Here is a 24,682-nt window from a genome sequence, read left to right on the forward strand (position 1 = left end):
GGAAACAGTTCTGCTGCCTAATATATTTGATGAATAAAAGGTTAAAAAGAACTGCATTTATTCAAAAAAATAATAATATTTTCTAATAATATAAATCTTCTTTACTATCACTTTTGATCAATTTAACACATCCTTGCTGAATAAAAGTATTGATTTATTTCAAAAAAAGAAAGAAAAAAATTACGGTACTGACCCCAAATTACTGACCAGTAGTGTATATTGTTGTTACAAAAGATTTCTATTTTTAAAACATTTGCTGCTTTTTAAAAAAAAAAATTATTTTTTTTTTATTCATCAAAGTATCCTAAAAAAGTATCACAGGTTATGAAAAAATATTAAGCAGCAGAACTGTTTCCAACTTTGATAATGAATCATCATATTAGAATGATTTCTAAAGGATCATGTGATAGACTGGAGTAATGATCCTGAAAATTCAGCTTTGCATCACAGAAATAAATGATAATTTAAAGTATAATAAATTGAAAACCAATTTTTTTAAATTGTAATAATATATCACAATATATAAAAAAAAAAAATCTGTATTTTTGATCAAATAAATGCAGGCTTGATGAGCAGAAGAAACTTCTTTCAAAAACATTAAAAATAGTAATGTTTCCAAACTTTTGGCATGTACTGTGTATGTATGTATGTATATATATATATATATATATATATATATATATATATATATATATATATATATATATATATATATATATATATATATATATATATATATATATATATATACACATACACAAAATTATTTGTGTGTATATAACTACAGTTACAGGTTTTAAAATAAAATGCATAGAAAAACAAAAAACTCACAGGAAACAAAAGCATACGTTGACTACAACATATTAAGTTAATATTTTGTTGGTTCTCTTGTTTTTGCATGTTCATGATTTTTTCTTTTTTGTATGACAGCCTGGCATAATGATTGTCCTCATGCACAACTTGGCATGTTTCATTGCGTTATCACAAATAAAACAATTGATTCTAAGCCCAACTATGCAATATGCTTACAATTTATTGTTTCTAAATTATAATATTTGAATAAAGGGTTATGTAATTTAATAAAAGATGTCATAATAAAAGGCCGGACATCACTTTCGTCCACTACTGTATAAATAATATTATATACTTTTAAAAAGTTTATGGTCAGTACAAACTTTTTAAAAGAATAAAAAAAAAAAAATATATATATATATATATTTCTATTAAAAAATATATTCTTTTGAACTTTCTATTCAATAAAGAATACTGGAAATAAAATGTATCATGGTTTCCACAAAGATATCAAGCAGCGCAACTGTATTCAGCATTGATAATAATAAAAATGCTCATAATAAAAAATCAGCACCAAATCTGCAATCTTTCAAAAATAAAATAAAAAGTAAATAATCTTACCAACCCCAAAACTTTTAAATGGTAGTGTATGTGACTGATTTGAAGTGCTCTATAGACAGCTATTCTCTGCGGCACATAAAATAAAGTACTTTACTGTGGCTTTGCTTTAGCACCTTGCTAAGCTAATGCATTGGTTTTTAGCAAAAAACTTTAGTATTGAGTGAAATAAACATTTATATTTTTGTCTCATATTATTTGTTGCATGTACAAATATGTATGTACTGTATAAATACAAATAGAATTTGGCCAAAACAAGGTACTGTAATTTAAAAGACAACATCATTTTACTACCTACATTTTAAAATGGTGTGATAGCACTTTTAGGAATCACATACACACAGCTGTCTAGATGCATAGCTAGCCAGGTTTTCTAAAAAACATTTTTATGTTGATGTTCACAGAATTATTATGGGGCGGCACGGACCATTTTGTCAGACAACCCGCTAGGTTTGACGTGTGGGATGGTGTGTCCCACCTCAGACTTGTGTGTTGGGGGGTGCAACTTGTATGCGTCTGAGGAAGGACCCATCAACATTGGGGGACTGCAGCAGTTTGCCATTGAGGTAGGACTTTTTCCCATTATCTATTTATCTATTTATTTATTTATTGGACATGCGCAATACAGAGTAATTGAATAATTGGGAATCAGGCCATGTTGCATGTTAAATTCAAACCTGCAACGTCCACATGAGCATCATAACTCGACCACTAACCGCTGGGCCACAGCTTTGAAAAAAGTATATTTGAGGTTCGTAGGGAGACAAATATTTCCTTTTCATTCTCTTATTTCCATATTAGGTTTTATTCAAACTGAATTTGTATTATCATTTTTTAGCGGCTCACCTGAGTGAGAAGCCATGTATGCCGTAGGCCAGATGGATTAGATTGCATATGAAGGGAAATATGCACACACAAAAAAACGAGTAACTCTCAAGTGCTTAAGGGTTCGTATATCTAAAAATTGCTGCATAAGAACTATTCCCTAGTGGTTTAGTGGAGTTAACCTGTTAGAAAAATGTGTATTCTTGTTTCTTTGGATCCCATATGCTGTCATGAAGAGCTTGTGGCGTGCCAGTGTTAATGAAGTCTCTCAGCTCTAGTCGGCAGCAGTATGAACTCATGATGTGTGACACTCTCCACCGCTACAGACACAATCCGTCTCAGCGGCCCGGCCTTCTGCCACGACAAACGTCAGGTTCACCATTGGTGAGCTGGTGCCAGGGAAAAGGGGAATAACTTGTTTCACATCAATCAAGATGAGCTTAAACCAAAGAAAGCTGCAGATATTTCATGTCTAACAAACACACGATGATGATTCGCACTTCATGTTCAGAGGAAGTGACTAAAAAGGAGCGAGGATGGCGAGGTGCCAGCAAACTAGCTTGCAGTAAACAGATCCGTGAGGACATTTCTATGAAGTCATGCAGGGCAGGGTTTATGTAAGCATCTTTGTAAATACATATAATTTGTTTGGTCGCATACATGTTATTTGTTTCTCTGCACAATGAAACTTCAGGTGTGTTAATCATTAATTCATTTATATGTTTATGTTTGGCTTTGCAACACAGCACTGCAGTAACAGGTAATTAAATCGAAATTAAAGTGCGTGGATTCGATTTGCTCGATTTGACCCACAATTGTGTGTGCGTCAAAGTGGGAGTTTCCTGTACCTGGTAAAGGGCGACGGTCAATACAGTGTTCCAGCCTTGCTTAAATTATACACACTATAGATACAGACACAAAACACCTGTTAAAATGCACAATATGTTGAAAAAACGTTTGGATATAGTGTAAGCCAGCATTGGAAATGTAATTGTGTATGCTCATTTGCCCTATTTTTATATTTAGATGACCTTTTCCATCATCTACCGCTGACTTTAATAACATTAAACACTGCCTAAATTAAGCATTTAAAAATATTAATTTTGGTTTTTAGTGTTTTATTTGTAACTTGTTCAGACAAAATGTTGTCACATTTTTTATATCTTTTTACTGGTTATTGACCAGAACATTATAACAATCATCGGCTTACCGTTTGAATATTATTTTTAATTTGAATATAGACCAGACATTTCTAAACAGCATTTTTTCTCCCAGTTGTGTGAATATGTTCAAAATAATCCAAACCTATTTAGTGGGAATAGTGGTTGAAGGTTGCTTCATTATTTAGATACAAAAGCTGCATAAATGTTCCTGCTTTTATATACCCTTTGTGCCTCTTTAAAGCTTCAGGGTTTCTTCGGAATGTACTGTATATAAGCAAGTGCACACTACAAATACAATTTAAAAACATGCCCGCTGACATGAATAAGTTTAGCTGGCTGCATTTCAGTGTTGCCGGAGGGTTTGTTTTTCTTTACCTTAAGCAATTTGTTTGCAATTCTAACAGGTTTCATGCGGGCATGTTTCTTAACTGACTGCTCGGAAGGGGGAAACGGAAAGCACGACAGTTCATTTCCACCCACCTTTGTAACCCGATCCCACCTGTTCCACACAATCACCACAGGCTAAAAAAAAAAGGAAGCGCTTTGGCATGTTAAGTTTCATTACTTCATGAAGGATAAGAAGAGCAATTACAAAAGCAGCCTCTCTCTCTTGTGCCACCCACCTCTGCTGTGACTTATTAGACGTCTCTGTCTAGGTGGCGGATCCTCTCTCCTTAAATGTGAGAGGTCAGTCTGGTTATCGAGCCGATAATTAGATAACCCAAGAAAAAAGGGCTATCACAGCCCACCGTCATTCACTGGCTGCTCCTGCAGTCGGCCTGCAATCACAGATAACTTGGTGTCTCTTTTCAATTACAAGGGAAACGCAGTGTTGGTGTCCAAAGGTGGCGAAGCACATTAGCATCTTTAGAAGACTTTGACTAACTCCCACTTACATACCAACAGTGCCAATTTGAGTGTCTATTTGCCACTAGGTTTGATTAAGAAGTGATTTATAGGTAATTTATACAACAATTATATGATCTAGTAATATTTTAATGACATTGATATTGAGTATCTTTCATATCAGATCAAATCTGCCGAGTTAATTCTAGGAATGCTGTCGGTACCAGATTTGTTATTAGCAATATTAGACATTTTTGTTAAATTTATTGATATCGGTCGATGTTGGATATTTAATTGTGAGTGCTCTTGTCTCCTATTACATTTAGACTACCATTGCACTCACTTAAAGTTAGTTAAATGACTGTTTAATATAGTGTTTAGCAAATCCTAAACCGTACCCCAGGTACCTTTTACCTCCACGAGTTCTGCTCTGCTGCCACGTAACTTTTCAGATGTCATCTGAAGTATCATTCAAATGAAGTCATACTGATCTGTCAAGAGACGAGATTGTGCTTTAAATTGCCGCATTGTTTGTTTCATTGAAACCGCAATAATATAAGTCTCTAAACTGCTCTCAGGGATTATTAAAAATGCATTGTCATGTAGCAATTTGGGCTTCACAGTCCATGAAACTCATGAATAACTATATTAATATCACCTATAGTGTTGCCTGTTCAGGCATAATATTGTATTAACAATACAGGCTTTTACATATGGATCTGGCTAATCTTATTAGGAAGACAAAGCATCTGCCCTCCCATTTTACTACTTGTAATGGATATACCGCCACAGGCTCCTCATTAATGCCTGTTTGGATAACTTACTGTGTTTTTTATGTGTATGCTAACTATCTTTATGTTGATGTCTTCATGTCTGTTGATGCGTTAAGGACGCTTTTTGAATGAATGAGTATCTGTAATTCCTTTTTCTTTGTCTTCTCATTTGGTTTCTGTTCTGAGGGGCTGAATGAGTTCTTGGTGTTGCTTTTGTCTTAGTGACTCTAAGTGGGCTCTCTGCTCTGGATTTTAATAGTGAAGTGATGAATCAAATTGCTGCAGGGTTTATGTATTCATGTGGGGGGTTTTTTTCCCCTCCTCAGGCAAATTAAGAGCATGTCGGACGGTTTTTGTGTTGGACCAGGCAAGCCTGTGGTGTTTCAAAGACAGTTTCTCAATAGAGACAATATAAATGTTTTCCTCTCAATGTGAAAGTGGTGTTTGTCCCAGCAAAGCTGGTTAATAGCATGCTGTCTGAGGTCCTGGTGATCTGATTTTCCCACCAGCCTTTGTAACTAGATTAACCAGCAAGACTTGTTCAGTGAGATTCAGCAGGAAGACCAAGCATGAACAGTTTCATCAGAGTAATAGATTGAATGTCAGAATGATAGTTATATAGATGGATGGATGGATGGATGGATGGATGGATGGATGGATGGATAGATGCCTTGGTCAACCCTTTTCACCAGACAGTTGACCAGCTTTATCAATCAGGCTTTTTATTTTCCACCAACTGCATTGGCACCAAATCTGAACGAACCAGAACGAACCAGCCTGAATGATCATGGAAATTCATGCTGGTTTAAACTGGTTGTTTTCGGCAAGTTTGTCATCTTGAATTTGTTGCAAGTTTTCTGAAAGTTGTGACAGTCTATCAGAATCATAAAGTTTGCTCCAATTTCCCAATGAAGGTACAATACATTGATTTTCTTCTGGTGTGTTTGCAGGTGTTCAAAGAAATGGGTGTTCCTCAGATACGGAATCCCAATCTCCCGCCTCCAGATCAGATTCCTGAGAGCTATCGCTCTAAAATAGCTCTGATTGGCTGTGGACCCGCCAGCATCAGCTGCGCCTCATTCCTGGCCCGCATGGGGTACGGTGACATCACCGTTTTCGAGAAGCAGAGGTTCATTGGAGGACTGAGGTCTGTAATTACTCTGACCCATGGTTCATACTCAGAATTCTCATCCTGTATCTAAGATGGTCCACTAAAGGGCATTGTTGATCTGGCCAGCCACAATCAATATGGGGCACATTGTTGAAGGTCAGAATAATTAATGAATGGTCTCTGTAATTGGGAATATTCATCTCTCAAATGTCGAGTTGGGTTGAGGTTATCAATTACGTGCTGTTGTATCTCCAGCGCTGTTTAGTTTAACCAGCATGTCGATTGCAAACAGGGGGCCTTGAATATCCAATGCAACTCAAATCCCAGCAGTCTCAGGGAGTAGAAACAAGGCTCTGGGGTTTGTGTTGGCATTTAGACCAGCACAATTGAAGACTAAATAACCTATAGCATAAGAAAGAATTCCAGATATGGAACGATCCTTAGCATGGGGCGGAATTTTTCCCTTTTCTTCCCCCAACTTTTCATCTCTCCAGGGACTCCTTCTTATCTCTCTTCCTTTTCTTCTTATTTCATTTTTCCTCTCTTGATTTTCAGCTCCACCGAGATCCCGCAATTCCGCTTGCCGTACGACGTGGTTCAGTTCGAGGTGGATTTGATGAGAGACCTGGGAGTGAAGGTAATGAAAACCATCACACCTCCCTATCCTACTCCTCCTCCGTGCCCCTCTGCACTCCCACCTTCCCCTTTTGAAGCCGGGAAGGGCGAGAGGTCTTAGGGAGGATCAGCGGTCCAAATGTCAGCCGCATTAATAAAGAACAATTAAAAGTTGTATTAGGGGTGGCAGACAGTGGCAGCCGAGCACCTCAGGGCTACGCACACTTGTCTGTTTGTTTCCTGAATGCTTCAGCTTCAGGAAAGGGCAATCAATAGTCGTCATCCGGCACACCTGCTCAAGATTCATTTTACACAGGAAATGCTTTTTCCCGCAGTTCGTGAAGAGCTGAGGATGATGGGGAGGGAGGGGGGGAGGGGGGATGACAGATTTGCATGTTCCCTCAGTACCTATAAACAGACTCTTTGCTTTACATTTCTTCTACTGCCATTCATGTCCTTTAACTTTCCTTACTTTCTTTCCGATTTTCTTTTTCCTATGCATTTTTCCGTGGGCATAATAATTCAGAGACAACCTCCCGAGACCTCTAAAAGACAGGATTTTACAGGCCTTCAAATGAGCTTCTTTCATTATTTCTTGTTTGTTTATTTTCTTGCTTTTTTCTTTCAGCTGATTGAGACTTTTCCAACCGTCTTTTCCACTGCGACAAGATGAATTCTGAGATGTCCTCCTGCAATCTCAAACAGACCCTGTTTTACATGGCTTCAGATGAGCTTTTATGGAGCATTTCTGTGGTCTTACTTCTATTGATATGGTTTGTTTGTTCAGATTGTCTGTGACCGAGGACTCAGCCAAGATGCAATGACGCTGCTCTCTTTGAAGGAGGAGGGATACAAAGCTGTGTTCATTGGAATCGGTCAGTTTATATGCATCTTCACACATTGTTTTATTGTTATTTGGACAGACAAGCATGTACTCTGAAAAGATGGAGAAAGTCTCTTTTTCTCAAAATCACTGGGAGCTCCCTGGCTTCCTGTCCTTGTTAATGGCTGTGGATGATCCACTTGACAATTTCTCCCCCTCTACCAGTAACCCCATTCACATCTCATTTTCCGCCCCACTCCTTGAGCTGCCACTGTTTCGTGCCGTGCTAACCTAACAGTGCATGGTTGGGCTGCCCACTGCTTCTCAATGGAGGACACCCTGGTTTCTCATCAGATCCCTCTGCCCTGTTCTCTTCCAGCTGAGCCTTTCACTGCCATTACATGCTGACCCTCAATGCTCCCCAGCTTATTATAGTATCAGCTGAGTCTTCTCTTCTCTTCTCTTCTCTTCTCTTCTCTTCTCTTCTCTTCTCTTCTCTTCTCTTCTCTTCTCTTCTCTTCTCTTCTCTTCTCTTCTCTTTATTAGCTTCTTTTCTTTTTTCCTTTCTTGCTTTCTTTTAATTTTTGTTTGTTATTTCCTTATTCTTCCTCCTTCCAATACTTTTTCTTCTTTTTCATTCATTCGTTCATTTATTAATTTGTTTTTACTACGTTCCTCCCATTGCTTCCCTTTTAATGGTTCCTTCCTTCCTTCCTTTCTTCCTTCCCTCCCTTTCCTTCTCCTTCTTTCTTTTGTTTATCAGTTTCTTCATTCATCATTATTTTCCTTTCCTTTATTATTTTCCTTCCTTCCGTCTTTTTATTTATTTTATTTGTGTTGTCTTTATTTTTCTTTCTTCCTTGATTACTTTCCTTTCTTCTTCCTTCCTTTCATCTTCCTTCCTTCCTTCCTTCCTTCCTTCCTTCCTTCCTTCCTTCCTTCCTTCCTTCCTTCCTTCCTTCCTTCGTTTCCTTCCCTTTGCTTTATTTCCTTCCTTCCCTCCCTTTCCTTCTCCTCCTCCTTTCTTTTGTTTATCAGTTTCTTCATTCATCATGATTTTCCTTTCCTTTATTTTTTCCTTCCTTCTTTTTATTTCTTTTATTTCTTTTGTCTTTATTTTTCCTTCCTTCCTTCCTTCCTTCCTTCCTTCCTTCCTTCCTTCCTTCCTTCCTTCCTTCCTTCCTTCCTTCCTTCCTTCGTTTCCTTCCCTTTGCTTTATTTCCTTCCTTCCCTCCCTTTCCTTCTCCTCCTCCTTTCTTTTGTTTATCAGTTTCTTCATTCAGCATGATTTTCCTTTCCTTCCTTCCTTCCTTCTTTAATTTGTTCATTTCTTTGTTCCTTCTTTGCTTCCTTTCTTCTCTATTATGTGTTTGTTTGTTTCTTCCTTTCCTTTCTTCATTCTGGTTATTACTCTCTATTTTCTTTTCTCTCACACTGTGTTTACTGACTGTTATCAATATCAGCGGATTATATAAGATGTGACCTTTTGCCATTAGAATCAAATAATGATTATCATATTGGCACTGGCAGTGAGGAGCTTTGCTTTTTATTTTCTAACTGCGTGGTGTGCAGTTTCATCGGTATAATGTTTTCTTTCCTTTTTTTTTTTTCAAAGCAAAGGAACAAAATAATGTATTCTTGAAGATTATATCTTCTGGCTATATACATTGTACAATCCCTTTTGCTCGCTAAAATTAATCAAAGAGGCTTCTTTACATTGTAAAGCATTCTAATTATGCTTCCTAACCTAACTTTTATTTTTATATCTGCCGAACTAAAATAATCTTATTACTTGAATAATGTAACTTTATATAGAAAGAAATTAAACCATGATTACATGGCCCCTACATTGATCTTAGAAATTCAAACATTGCCTAAAGCTGTCTTATTGTACTGACACATTAAGAAAAAGAATTAGTATAATTCATTGTTTCGAAACGCTGAGTCTCTTAATACTGGCATCCTAATTATGAGTCTTTTACGTGGAGCATTTTTGGATTTTTCTATAAAGGCATGTAAAGAAATTTTGACTGTGGGAGAAAATGAAAGCACTGAGTGTTTGCAATTAATTTCTTTAATTTCACACGAGTCCTTTACGGTCTTTTTAAATGTCATCCACTCACATGATTGACATGCTAATTTCTCTCTGGCAATATGCAAAAATATGCAAAGTGGAAACCAGTTTGAGGAAGTCAGATAAGAGCATTGTTTCTAGGTTATAGGCTCAGGAGTCACTGGCTCAGGTTCAATGGCTTTAAAGAGTGAATTAACACCTTAATTGCCATGAAGTGATGAGGTCTGCGATCTCTGTCTCTTATTTTCTAGATGTCCCTTTTGATTTCATTGTCACTTTAATGACAACAAGAATGAAATATTATATAGTACATAACACAAACCATTAGTGATATAATGTACCCATAATGCCCTGAAAGCTGTGGAATATTAGTACCAACTACAAAATATTAGCCAAAGTTGGTAAATATCAATGTTATTAAAAGGCATAGTGATCAATACATGGAAGGACATGATTAAAAGATGTACACTCAGCACTGAGAAGAGATGCTTGAAATTTTTAAAAGCTCTGCAATCAATAGTTGCTACGAGTTGGCGGCAGTGATCGTTGGACGCTAGTCAATATGAGGTTATAATATTACACTGTACAAATAACCCATCATTTGTGCATGCGTCTAAAATACCACCCAAGATGTCATGAAGCTTTTTAAATATGTTATACATTGAATATGTGCTGTTACAATAATGTTTAGTTGTTGCTGGCAGCATTAATTAACATCTGTATAGAGGGAATTTATCATCTGCAAGGAATTTATTTATGTAACATCTTTTTATAATTACAAATTTTTAGCATAATTACATAATTAACACCTCAGATTGTGTACACTGTAAAAAAAAACTGTAAATTTACAGGAAACTGTCTGTATTTTTTACAGAATTTTGCCGTTTTGTCATTATACAGTGAATACCTGTTATTTTACAGATATTTGTTGTAATTTAAAGATCCACTATTAAATTTACAGGTAATTGCTTTTATTGTGGTTTTACATTAATTTAACGTTTTTTAAAGGAAATTATCTGTAATTTTATAGGGTTATGTGTAATTTTACATAAAAAATTAAGTAATATTTTACAGATTATTTCTGTGGAATTAGAAAACAAAGAAAATAAGGTATAACTGCAGAAATCAGCAGTCACTTAACATGTTTTCCTTAAAGATTATTAAGCATGTGGGGGTTAAAGTGAGTTTTAAGATTTGTCCACACATGGGCAGGCCTATTTAATTATTTATAATCTTTTAATTTTGTCTTGCAAATAGATGTTCATTTTGATCATCATTTGTATTTGCCCGTAAATTTCATTTAGGCCTATATTTTATGTCTTTTATGAATCGTTTTTCCAAATCTGCGTTGCTGCACATTGCGTGGCTTTGTGTGCGTTTGAATGTGTGTGTGTGTGTGCCCGCGCGCGCGGCCGCGCGCAGATTCAAATTATCCGCCATTACGTTTCGTTGCTTAGTCCCGCCCAGCCCACAACGGTTAGCTACAAATCTGTCTCTGTCGTCGATCTGTGTCAAGGGCAAGCGGGAGATTTGAATTCAGAGCTATAATCGTATTCGACAGAAGCAGCCGTGAGCAGGAGCGCTGCTGAACACATATTAGTTGTAGTCTGGTGTCAGTCAGTCCGGAAATAACGCGCCCTTTTTCAGTGAGCCTGGTTCGTCACAGCAGACCTCATCCCGACCGATCAACGGCTGAGGTAAGAGTCTAATACTACATGTAAATGATATTTTATATTACATTTGTGTTAAGTGGTTAGACTGTTTCCATGCTAACGTTAGCATTCTTAAATTATGTTCAGTCATAACTGGCGTCGAGGGCAAAACACAAATGCAGCATGGGTCTTTTCAATTATCGATCTGTGTTAAGAAAGATCAGTTGAACCCACTCTAACTTACTTGTTAACTTATAGACCTAAAACAATCTTTAGTAGACTTGTTATTCATATTAAAGTCCATAATTGTGTATAAAATCTTCGTTATGATAGTCAGTAACATTAAACCAATCTCTTAAATGGCGGGACATTTTGAAACCATGTCTGGAAGCTGAACTTTATTTTTCAATTTTTTTTTTTTGTAAACTTTTTTTTAACTTTATTTTATTATAGTAAAATTGTAGTAAACACGTTTTTAGCAGATTTTTTTTACCATTGTAATAGCCACAGTTTTACTAAAAATAGGCCTACTGTGTTTCTTTTGTTTATTTCGTAATAGTTAATGACTAACTTTATTAAGACCGTTAAGAAATCGAAATACTGTCTGTAACTTAACGTACTTGTTGATGATACAGGAAAGCCTAGAACAGGAAGACTGGAATATGAATACAACATGATGAACCCCTAGGTGTATCTAGGTCTAGGTCACAGTAAATCATATTCATTTAATGTTACTTTCTATAAATGTAACTTAGCTAAAATCACATGGCAGCTCAAAATATTACTGCTGGCCTTTCCAGCTCAGCTTCAAGATCATAGTCAGTTGAGTTTTTGCATTGTCCCAATGGAACATATTCTGACATGTGTAAATCTAATACTGAGTTTTAAAATAACGTGCGTGTGTGTGTGTGTGTGTGTGTGTGTGTGTGTGTGTGTGTGTGTGTGTGTGTGTGTGTGTGATTTCAGGTCACGTGGAAAGCAGATGATCATGGCAAACAAGGTATGGGAAGAATTCATTAAAACATAAAAATCATAATGGTTCTGATTCCATATGTTCATAACAGTCTTCTGATTCCATATGATTGCACTAAAAGTATGCACAAGGTTTGGATTTGCTACAGCAAGATTACGATTGTGTTAGATTCCACCCATCTTTCTTTCTTTTTTTTAACTAGGCTCTGTCATTTAGAAACATGACTTTCACTAATCACTATCACTAATATCTTAATGACACATATCTCTACCTTTTAATCCAGCCAGATGATCTGACGGTTGCTGCTCGCATCTCAGCCTACCTGATGGAAAATTCTTGCTGGATGAATGACCTTCACCTTCAAATCAGCCTTGCCAAGACAGAACTGCTTATGGTTCAACTTTCAGCCAAAACATACTTGCTGTGATCCTGCTGATTTGCCTTATCATTAGGAGGATCAGGCCCTTCCTATCGGAGCTACACAACTCTCTTGTTCTATCCAGACTGGGCTATTGTAATGCTCTCCTGGCAGCTCTTCCAGTATCAGTCAAACCTCTGCAACTGATCCAGATGCTGCAGCAAGAGTTGTCTTTAAAGGTAGCCCTATGCCTAAACTCACTGCTTCAGATCTATGTGTCCTCCAGAAGCATGTGTTCTGCAAGTGAACGGCGCCTTGTGGTGCCATCATCCCAAAGAGACACAAAACCACTTTCACTGACATTTACCTGGACTGTTTCCTGGTGGTGGAATGACCGGCGCAACGCAACACATTTTCAAGAAACTGCTAAAGATCCATCTTTTTCATAAACACTTCACCCAATAATACTAAATCTTTGTAAAAAACTAAAAAAAAACTTGCTATGTGTACTGTGCGACTAACTGGGACTTGTCACTGCACTTGTTGCTTTTTATTATCTTTAATTATTATCTTAATTGGTTAGTCACTTTGGATAAAATGTAATTGTAAATGTTAAAATAAGTTATACTGTAAAGGTATACGGTAATTGCTTTTTATTGTGGATATATTTACATGTTCTAAATTATATACTAAGCATCTATTTCCTATCAATCACTTATCTTGATGTTTAGTGTTTGTTCAATTACTAATACTGTAAATATGCAGGTATTCTGTACTCATACATTTAGTTAATTTAAAAGAAATTGACTGTACATTTGCTATTATTAAGAACTTAATTAGAGATGTTGTGAAATTGGATCGGTACAAATAAAAATAAAAACTGTAAATTTACAAACATTTGTATTTTAATTTATGTACTTGTGTGCATTTTTTATACATAATTTCATTGTTATTTTACACAGAAAAACTATATTAAAAGAAAATTACTGTAGATAGACAGCATTATTATATAAAATAATTGTATAAAACCTTAAATTTACAGTATTTAATTGTTTTAAAGGTGTATATGACTTTTTTTAAACGTTAAAAATCCCAATAATTACATAAGATTTTATGTAATATTAAAGATATAATCTGTTATTTAATTATGGAAAATTACTGTATTTTAACGAGATTGTTTTTTGCCGTTATTTTACGGTAATTTTCTGGCGCCCCAGCTGCCGGAATAATACCGTTTTTTTACAGTTTTTTTTTTTACAGTGTACCGTTATCTTTATAAGTGATTGAATTTATGATTTTTGGCAGGTGGATGATTAAACATATGAAATAATCCCACAGATTTATATTGAAGAAGGTACCTGAGCCATATCTGTAGACCAGGATATCATAGATACTTTAGAATTGTGGCGGCATTAATTTTTTTTTCTTCATAAAATCTACTTTAACTCTTCACCCTTGTTTTTTCTTCATCGTTATGCAATTTCTAAGGGTCAGAGAGGTCAGAGACTGTTGAGAAAGTGTCTCCTGCCAATGTCGCCCCCTCTTCTCAACAGATGCCCATAGAGAAGGCCTGATTAACTAGAAGGGTTCTGCCCTCTGGGCGATGTATTATTTTTGATTTTGCATGGTGAAATCGGCCTCGGCTGCGAGCATATTGTATGGAAGCTCAGCGCAGAGATCATTGCTGAAGAAAATGTGATGCAGCAGGAGACAAATGGAGACGCATTACTTACAAAGAGCGCTGTCACAAACCCTGGCGCTTTTGTTAAAACCCACTTTGTCACGCCATACACTGAAGTTTCCCGTTCTTCCTGAACTTCCTTTTGTATTTTTAGTGATGATCAGGAGATTGAGTTGGCAGGTGTTCAGTGATTATGCTTGTGAACAGTCTTGGGGAATGTTACTTTTAAAAATGTAACATAACACATTATTTATAACAAATTAACACTGAACATAAACAGTATTGTTTATCAGAGAAATATACAGATATTGGTTGAGGTCAACTACGCCACCGGTCATTTTTATGTTTTGATCATTTTTGGCTCACCAAATTAGGACATAATTTTTAAACCCTGCAAACACATAAAAGCATATTTTTGTAATTATTGACTGACTAATGAGACTCGAATACCTGCTCAGAGATATGAGGCACATATCTGAATTTTCGGAAGTCTATGTGCAATTTAGATTTTTTTTTAATGTTTTATGTTGTTCATTAGTCGTGACACCCTAACAGCTTTAGGATGTGGAAATGCCAGAATATCATCAGGATATCATTACAGCCATTTAGCGGCTTTCAACATTGTGTTCAACATCCCCTAATGAGAATCACTGGTGATTTGCACCAAATGTGTGATTCAACACCTTCTGTATTGGAATGTGTATATATGTACGTATGTACTGTGTGTGTGTGTGTGTGTGTGTGTGTGTGTGTGTGTGTCTGTGTCCAGGTATTCCCTATGTTGTGGGGACGAAATGTTCCCATAAGGATGGTAAAACATGAAAAATATTGATGTTGTGGGGACAAAACTTTGATTCCCATGAGGAAAACAGATTATAAATCATACTAAATGATTTTTTTCTTTTGAAAAAGGCAGGATGTTTTTGTTAGTGTTAGAATGTAAAGTTTGGACAGTATAAAAATCATGTTTGTTGATACAGTAAGTATTTTTTGCTGCAATATATCACAGTAGTGTGGTACTCTGCTTAGAAACCTGAATTCAGCAGGTTAAAGCCACATAAAGCTTTTCATATAAACCTGTTGTAAAACTAAATCCAGCTGAAATATAGAAGACAGCCATAAGACGGCTCTGTCAAACAGAATCAGCAGTGTGAACTGCTCGGAGGAAGACAGGTTGGTTATTGGCGAGCGACGAAGAGCTAGCGTTTACTCGCAGGCCACACGCTGGCTTGTTTGGTGAAGGTTAACTTTAAAAACGTCGTAATTGCCGTGTTATTGACGTCTTCTGGAGATGTGTCTGATGAGAGGTGGGCGTCTAATTATTGTATGATTTAATGACCAGTTTCATTAATAATGAGTTAAACTTTTTAAATCATGCTGTGTGCTTTCACCTCTTTACCCTTGCCTTTTTAAGCCAGACAGAGCGGATGAATCCGAGAACGGTGGGTGGAGAGGTGCTGTCGGGTTCCTGTTTTCTGTATTTTGTATTTTCACATGATTTTTTGCTAAGGGTGTTAAAAAAATCCATGCATTTACTAAAGGCTTGTTTAAATTGAGCAAACGAAGGCGTTGATGCATGTTGTAATGTATTTCCTCGCAACCACATTGAGTGTATTGGTCCTGACAGCAACACCCCATTCTTCCATCTCTCAATCACTTAGTACCTCATTACCACTGTCTTCTGCTTTCCATCTCAGTCACAGTGGATCTCGTAAACTTCTCACGTTACGGTTCTCGCAAATGCTCTGATCTCTGCCAAAGAGTTTTATCTTATTAAGACGGCATCATGCCTTGGAAAGGGGTTCAGCATTTGCTGCTTTTAAACCGCAACAAAACACATCTCGTTTGCGTATCTCGATTTAGATATTCCGCACAGAAGATTGAGAGATCTTCACAACTCACTTTGTCTGTTTTTTTTTTATTTATTTTTTTTAGAATGGATGATAATTGTGGGTTTTGAGGCATCGGAGGCCTGACGCTGATGTCTAAACATCGCTCCCACTGAAACCACTGAAAGATTACATTATGTGTGATTATGTGTAATGATGTTAATGACACCAGACAGTGGCAAACATTCGGACGGGCATCTGATGCACAATAGACATTAGAGGCAGGAAGAAGTCAACATAGGGAGGAAATGGAAACTGGAATGTGTATCTGCGGATGTGAGATTTCATCTACGTCATTAACTCGGATACCTATTTTTGAGATTTGTTTGTTATACATGTCTATCTATCTATCTATCTATCTATCTATCTATCTATCTATCTATCTATCTATCTATCTATCTATCTATCTATCTATCTATCTATCTATCTATCTATCTATCTATCTATCTATCTATCTATCTATCTATCTATCTATCTATCTATCTATCTATCTATCTATCTATCTATCTATCTATCTATCTATCTATCTAGACTTTAAGACTGTAAAGTAGATATTTAACTAAAGCTCATACTGTATGTGTCTGATTTGATGCAGGTCTACCTCAAGCTAACAGACACAAGCTCTTCGATGGCCTCTCCGCAGAACAGGGCTTTTATACGTCCAAGGACTTTCTCCCCCTCGTTGCGAAAGCCAGTAAACCAGGTGAACACACTTGAGAAATCCGTCTGTCACACCTGATGATTCAAAGTTTCCTGAAGCAACACAAATGAGGACCATCTGAGTCCAAGTTATTATATATAAGCTTCCTTGCTAACTAAAAAGTATCAAGAGTACCATTGGTTTTTGTTGTTGAAGTACCATGACTAATCATTCAGTACCATTATGCACTATATTATAATCATAAACTTTGATAATTTGAGCGACTATTATCGTTCTGGATATCGCCGTAATATTTTACCCTTGCTGAGATTTTCTGCAGATGATCCTATTTGTGCTTGTATTGGCTTCAACCATGTTATACTTATTCATAGGCATACTTTGAAGAATGGGTGGAGAACAAAAATGGTCTGAACAGAAATGATGAGAAGTTTTTGTTCCTGCTCCTCAGATTAATGGGGTTTAGACTCATGATATTGGCATCAGAATCAAATGAAAATGGAAATTTTGGGGAAAGAACCTGATTGAATGAATAAAACCTCAGTAATGAATAAATCTTAATCCAATATGCCGTTGTACCTCTTACTGTTACTTGCTGCATTAAGGCAGTTGGCCAAGGATTTAATGAAATAGGAACTGAATCTTTACAAGAATCTCAACAAAATGCTGCAGACCTTTAAGCAAATGCTTTTGGTAAAAGTGATATTTTTACACATTAAACCAAAAGGTGGCTGAATGCAGCCTTAAAAAAAAAAGCAATTACCTTTAGTCTCAAGGAAGATTATTATGAATGATTTTGAAAAGAGTCATAAAAAATAACATCTATTATACATTGATAAAAAATGTATCAGATAAATTTAGTAATAATAATTATTATATTAATTATTCATTTGTTATATAATTTTTTTTAAAGTTATTTGTGTAAATGGGGTTAATTTTGTCGTGTTTTTTAAAGGCTAAATCAGTGGCATGGTTTAAAATTACTGGTCAAGTTTTCAAGATTTTTTAACCTCGGAGCAGCTGAACGGATCGAATTCTGAGAGTTATCGCATGCTGAGATCACTGTGTTTAATATAGGTGTAGCCACCCTTATCACATCTAAAAATAAAAGCAGCACCACGACAGGTGTGGAGTATGAAATTACTGATACAAGGACATTTCCGGGAAAAATATGAAATCATAAACATAAAAAAAAAGTCGAAAAGATGAAGTGAACCAGGCTCTCGTGGAAGCAGAATAATTTGATAGTGACGTGCTGTGAGGTTTCGAGATGCAATTTTACAGCGCTTTACGAGCAAGCATCTGCTGAGCCGGTAAGTGAGAATTGTTCTATAGTCAGAATTCATGTTTCTCTTTCTCACTCTTTCTTGTTCTCCTCTTCCTCCTCGGATTGCAGGGATGTGTAGTTGTCAGTCAGCGCTGCCGGATCTCCGTGGTACCGTGATCGTTCTGGGCGCTGGAGACACGGCCTTCGACTGCGCTACTTCTGCCCTCCGCTGCGGCGCCCGCCGTGTGTTTGTGGCCTTTAGGAAGGGATTCACCAACATAAGAGCAGTTCCAGAGGAGGTGAGGAGAAAGGAAGATAATGCCAGAAAGAAGACGGAATATATTCTTGAAAAAAGATGTCATCATTTGGTCACAGATGCATCTTGGTTTGATATTTTATGTATGACAGGGATTTTAAAACTTTTTGACAGACCTCCAAATATTCAGATTTCCCTTCCTGAAATGTTTTTTAAAAAAAATATTATTTTACTATTTATTATTTTTAGGATGTAGCCTAATTTATTAATAAAAGTCAATAAATACAGAAATATGACAGTTGTTTTATTATTTTATTTTATTTTGGATGCAGGAAGAATCCCTTTCCTTTTTTTGTATTCCTTTCCAAAGATGGTTTAGAATATAGTTTTCTGTTTACTGTAACAATTCACTTTTTTTGTGAACTAGAGAAAAGTTAAAGTTCATTGTTGAGTTCTAATTGGAATAAAAATTTGTTTTTAATTCAGTTTTTCTTCTCGGACTTGGGCAAAAAATAAATTTCAACTAGTAGAAGACCAAGGAAAGTAGAGAGTCAGGAAGTGAGAGAAAGAGAGTCAACATCAGGCTGCAGAGTGAAGCTTATTAATATTTGGTGCGAGAGAAGTGTGAAGCAGAGATTTATGAAGAGCCTCTGTGAGAGTGTCCTCGCTCTCTAGACCACTGACACCGCTCCTAAGCCTTTCCACTCTCATTTATTGCAGACATGCCTTTGCTTTCAGGGGGAGATTACTGTCAATTGTCCTACTCACACACAGGGCTCTCTAGTGAGCTATATACCTGCTTCCACACTGGTAATGATGCCAGCCGGCTAAACGTGTCATGATCAGCTCCATTTAGACAAAGCTGTGAAATATGTACGTCAGATGTACTGAGGGAAGTTATTTTTTTCATCATTATGTTTTTGATACAGGGCTGGCCCATAAAGTTGTCTTTCTATAAAAATTTTTTTAAAGTACACGTTGCTTGATGAAGTTCACAAAGTAAAAATTAAATGCCAGGGTACAACTGTAAAATGTCTGATAATCTAATAATTGTAATAATTTAAAAAAAGAAAAATGTTTTCCAAACAGGTAGCCCCGCCTCCAAAATCACACCATTGGTTGAGTCAGAGCAAAGCAGCAAAAAAGCCACAGCATCAATGTTTCCAATCAAAGTTGTCAATTCAAAGGGTCTATAGGGAAGAATTTTCATGTATTAATCGCTTCTTTATTGTTAATGTGTGAACAGCTTGTAACGGAACTTAAAGGGATAGTTCACTTTGAAATTAATTTTTGGTATGTTTTAGCTTACCTCAAGTGCATCCAAGATGTAGGTGTCTTTTTTTCCGCAGTAGTTTCAATTTTGATATTTTTAGGTCAAACCGTTCTTGTCTGTCAGTCATATAATGCAGGTCTATGGTCACTTGTCTCAAAGAGCATGCACAGAGTCCAAATTAAAACAATTCCCCGTCGTCCAAATTAAACAATTCCCCATCGTAAGTACACGTTGATGGCCTAAGACACGAAACGAGCGGTTTGTGTGAGAAAACGAACAGTATTTATATTGTTTTTACCTCTTGTACACAGCCAAGTGATCTGATCTGACGTGTACGCAGACTGGTGCATAGATACACTAGATGTCGCCTTAAAGACATTCGTTCCAATGAACTGCCGTAGACAAGGCGACATCTAGTGTGTGTATATCTATGCACCAGTCTGCACACACGTCAGATCAGTTCACTTCGACATGGCTGTGTATAAGAGGTAAAAACGATATAAATACTGTTCGTTTTCTCACACAAACCGCTCGTTTCGTGTCTTAGGCCATCAATGTGTACTTACGATGGGGAATTGTTTAATTTGGACGACGGGGAATTGTTTTAATTTGGACTCTGTGCATGCTCTTTGAGACAAGTGACCATAGACCTGCATTATATGACTGACAGACAAGAACGGTTTGACCTAAAAATATCAAAATTGAAACTACTGCGGAAAAAAAGACAACTACATCTTGGATGCACTTGAGGTAAGCTAAAACATACCAAAAATGTATTTCAAAGTGAACTATCCCTTTAATAAACGAGTCCCGGACTTCCTAGGCTGTCTATGAAAGCCTGTGGACTGATTTTTTTTTTTATGTTAAAATCATAAGGATGCGCAGATTTACACGCGCTCCAGAGAGCCTCTCTTCCGTTCACATGAAACGAATGCTTGTACAATGTTCAGGATAATGCCGAAAGAGCTCTTCTGGGGTGTGTTTCCCAAAAGCATCATTAGCCAACTAACGTCGCAAGTTCCATTGAATTGTGTTGGTAATGACGGAACTTGCATCCATAGTTGGCTTTGGGAAACTTTCTTGGCTTTCTGAATTCTACACAGCCCCTTTCACTTATGTGCAAAATTGGAATATTGTATAAAACATTAGCGAATAATGTTTCCATCCCATGTGTTCTAAAGAACAAAATCGTAACTTCTTGGGAAACTGCCGCAAAATATCTGCATTAAAAATCAAAGTTGCTGCAATCGGGGAAGTCACTGTGGCTCTTTTTCCGTACGTCATAAATGACTTGCACCTCAGAGCGCACAGATGAAGCGCAATAAACGCTGTCATGTCCTCTTGCATTCAGATGCCTGGTGTTTGCCAATGCAATTGTGTGAGACACTTCTGGGAGGTCATTATACCAAATCATTTTGATGACAGACTTTGTCTCAGGCATTTCAGAATAACAAGATATTCAAGATATCCAATCACATCCTTTGTTGAGGCAAAGGCCACGTGAGTTTTTTGTTGCGCATTGATGGATTTATTCGATAAATGTGTTTCCATCATAGTTTATTGCACATGTCTTCTTATGGGATAAAAAAAAGATCTGCCTCAATTGAGTGCAAACGTTTTTATACATGCTTTTAGAAACTATTTGCATTTTTGCATTTATATCCAATGTTTTTTTTTATGCAATAACCCACAATTCACATTAAAATGCATGGATGGAAGCAGCTACTGTTCTATTCAAGTCTCCCTTACAACACATTTGAAAGTGGACTTTGAAAGTATTTTAACATCCGAAAAATTACACACTTCACCTTCAAGTCTGATTCACACATTGTTCTTCACATCGCCCACCACATTAAGACAAAGTACGTTAAAGCGCAGTAATTATTCACATCTGTTTACACTCTCCAGTGAAGACGCTCCGCTAATACGGCCGCCATCATCTTCAACTCATTAGAGCTGTTTATAAGCTATATTAAGTTTAAGGCTCCTGTAGGCGTATATAATCAGAACAGAGTGCTCGATTGTGCATTGACGTGGACTGAGTCAATTTATGGAAACTTAGTAATAAGGAAATAGAATTGTCACCGCACGACTACATTCCTCCCACCGGCCCCCTCCGCAAAACTGGTGGGCTTCTTTCAGGTGATTTAGCCGCCCTTTTTCTTCTGTTTTAAAAAAAAAATTATCGGAGAGATAATCTGTATCTGAAAATCTGTAAACTTTCTGATGTGCTTCCACCAAGTCGCACTTGATGTTTTTAACGAGGTACACCGCTCTCATAATCACACGCTTCATTATCTCATGGCCGGATAAAAGACGTGACCTTTGCTGTTTGTTGTTAAGTGCGCTTGCCGCTAACTTCGCACTTCAGATCAGTTCTAAGATCAGAAACATCCTTAAAGGGATAGTTCCCCCAAAAATGTAATACTTTCAACATTTACTCACCTTCATGTAATTCCAAACCGGTTTGACTTTCTTTCTTCTGTGGAACATAAAATAAGATAATGCATGTTGAAAAATGTCTTACAATGCAAGTCCTTATAATGCAAGTCAATGGGGTCCAATATATTTTTATTTTTATTTTTTTTGTGAAAAGTTTTGGGTCAGTGAGATTTGAATAAAAGAAAGAAATGAATACTTTTATTCAGCATTTATAATAAGAAGAAATGTTTCTTTAGTACCAAATCAGCAAATTAGAATGATTTCTGAAGGATCGTGTGACACTGAAGACTTGAGTAATGATCACAGGAGTATATTATTTTTTTTTTAGATATTAATTTAAATTGTAATAATATTTCACAGTATTACTGCCTTTTTAAAATTGCAGCCTTGGTGCGCATAAGAGTCTTCTTTCAAAAACATTCAAAAAAATGTACTGACCCCAACCACTATTAAATGTTAGCGTGCATATATATTCAAGTTTTTTATAAGATGCAAATGTTTGGACAACACTAAGTGTGCATTTCTCACGATTCAAGGGGGTGGTTGAGTTACCTTCAAATGTCTGTACCATTGGATTTCTTGTAAATTCAGTTAGCTGGCAATTATCTAAATGTAACTAAATGCAACTAATTTGCACAGCAAGATTCTCTTCAAACTAGCTCACTGCTTACTGCACACTGTGCTCTTCATGCTGTATACTGCATGCTATTTTTAAAAAAGTACTGTATGTGAAAGAGTAAGCATTATGCAGAGATAATCATTTCAAACATTTCATGTCATATTTATTTCATTGTGTTAAATGTGTATCCGGAGACATTTCAGATATTCTGTGAAAAGATTTGTTATCTAGCTAGAATCTTTGTACAGATTAGATAGTTAGATACTTAATTGTAATCTTTATGATGTGTTTAGATGGAGCTGGCCAAGGAGGAGAAATGTGAGTTCCTGCCCTTCCTGTCTCCACGTGAGGTGTTGCTAAAGGGAGGCCGGGTCCATGGAATGGAGTTCTGCCGAAGCGAGCAAACTGAATCGGGAGAGTGGCTGGAGGATGAGGAGCAGATCATACGACTGAAGGCCGACTATATCATCAGTGCTTTCGGCTCTCTGATGAACGACCCCGCAGGTACTGTATGTTTCTTATTACAGATAAACACAAAGTTGTCATTAAAGTCAGCATGAAATGAAACCTGTGATAGTCTTTTCTTTCTTATTGTGACGCATATCCGAGTGAAACGGCTTCAAGTATAAGAAAAAATGTAAGGCGGGTCTTTATTTTGTCCTTTGGGAATTGTTTGGATTGTTGAATCATTGTGGTCGATATCATGTGAGTGACAGGTTGCCCCGCCCTCACACCAGTAAACACATCATCAGAGAAGAGATGAGATGTTGCTGCAAAAAAGGAGAGGAATTTTGTTTATTAAATATTACGAAGGGCACATACATAAACATAAAAAAAAAAAAAGATGTGCATGGATAAAGCATTTATAATAAACACTGCAATATTCCATACAAAAACAAGAATTTTCCATTTTTATTTCATGCTGACTTTAAATGTGATTTTTATTTTTTATTTTTTTCAAGTAGAATTCTCCAGAATTTTTAATTTTTAATTCTCCTGTTTACTTATGAGGAATAGTTTTTATTCAGGATTCCTCCTATGTTGGGAATAGTCACTAGGTGCTGGAACAGACCTAATGTCTCTCAGTAAATTTAGTGAGTCTAAACAGTGTTTGTGGATTGGACTCGAGCTCATTATGCTGTAAGTAAACCCATCAGTGCCCTGAACGCCTGCCATTTCCAAATGGATGAGGCCCATGTTGTTGGTGTTGTTTCAGGGATTTATTCGTTTGATTTAGGGTGAATTAGCTTGGCTGTCCTGCCGCACCAGTGTTCTCTGATTAAGTAGTGAAGGGTACAAGGGTAAATTTGACCAACTTTCCCAGGTCCCTGCTAATCCACTCACTTCTTATCACAGAAAGTCTGGAAATCAGTAGGTGAAGTTTGGGTAAGACTTGAGTTTGATGGTCCACTTTTGACATTCTATTAACTATAAGTAACTTTGCAACTACATGTCAACTAATTCTCATTAGAGTATTCCACTAACCCAAACCCTAACCTAACAGTCTACTAATACTCTAATGAGAGTTAGTTGACATCTAGTTGCAAAGTTACTTATAGTTAGGAGAATGAATCTACTATAAGGTGTAACCAAAGTTTGACCATCACATACCATCACTGTATACATACATAATGTGTTTCATTATATTAACATAATATAATTGTGTATTATATTATGTAATATTATTAATCTAATAATTATAATATTAATTAAATTCATATATAATTGAATATTAAATGCAATATAATGTGTTCTGTTATAATATTTAATTTAGCTGAATATTATAATAGAACACATTACTGGTAGGGTTAATTGCTGACATTATTAAATAACTTTAATTTAGTCATTAACACATTATATAATGACAGATATAATATAATTTACATTGAACTTTTACATTTATAAACATTATTTTGACTATTTCTCATGATCTCAAATGCAAATTAATATCAACATTTTTATTTTATATCTCAT

The 24,682-nt window shown here is 36.3% G+C and overlaps 1 protein-coding gene and 1 long non-coding RNA gene across 2 annotated transcripts in view; both read left to right on the forward strand.

Annotated features, from left to right (window-relative positions):
* dpyda (dihydropyrimidine dehydrogenase a) overlaps positions 1-24,682 on the forward strand; it is a 177,253-nt gene that overhangs the window by 44,720 nt on the left and 107,851 nt on the right. The window contains exons 5-11 of the mRNA XM_082183654.1: positions 1,815-1,976; positions 5,968-6,164; positions 6,684-6,765; positions 7,531-7,618; positions 16,789-16,896; positions 18,248-18,417; positions 23,002-23,212. Of these exons, the coding sequence (XP_082039780.1) occupies positions 1,815-1,976; positions 5,968-6,164; positions 6,684-6,765; positions 7,531-7,618; positions 16,789-16,896; positions 18,248-18,417; positions 23,002-23,212 (1,018 nt within the window). The remainder of the gene's footprint in view (positions 1-1,814; positions 1,977-5,967; positions 6,165-6,683; positions 6,766-7,530; positions 7,619-16,788; positions 16,897-18,247; positions 18,418-23,001; positions 23,213-24,682) is intronic.
* LOC309509081 lies at positions 9,025-13,512 on the forward strand. The gene is made up of 3 exons (XR_014209791.1): positions 9,025-11,337; positions 12,259-12,292; positions 12,549-13,512. It is a non-coding gene; the product is annotated as an uncharacterized lncRNA (long non-coding RNA).

This window comes from Leuciscus leuciscus, assembly GCF_965113295.1.
Source record: "Leuciscus leuciscus genome assembly, chromosome: 11".
Lineage (NCBI taxonomy): Eukaryota > Metazoa > Chordata > Actinopteri > Cypriniformes > Leuciscidae > Leuciscus > Leuciscus leuciscus.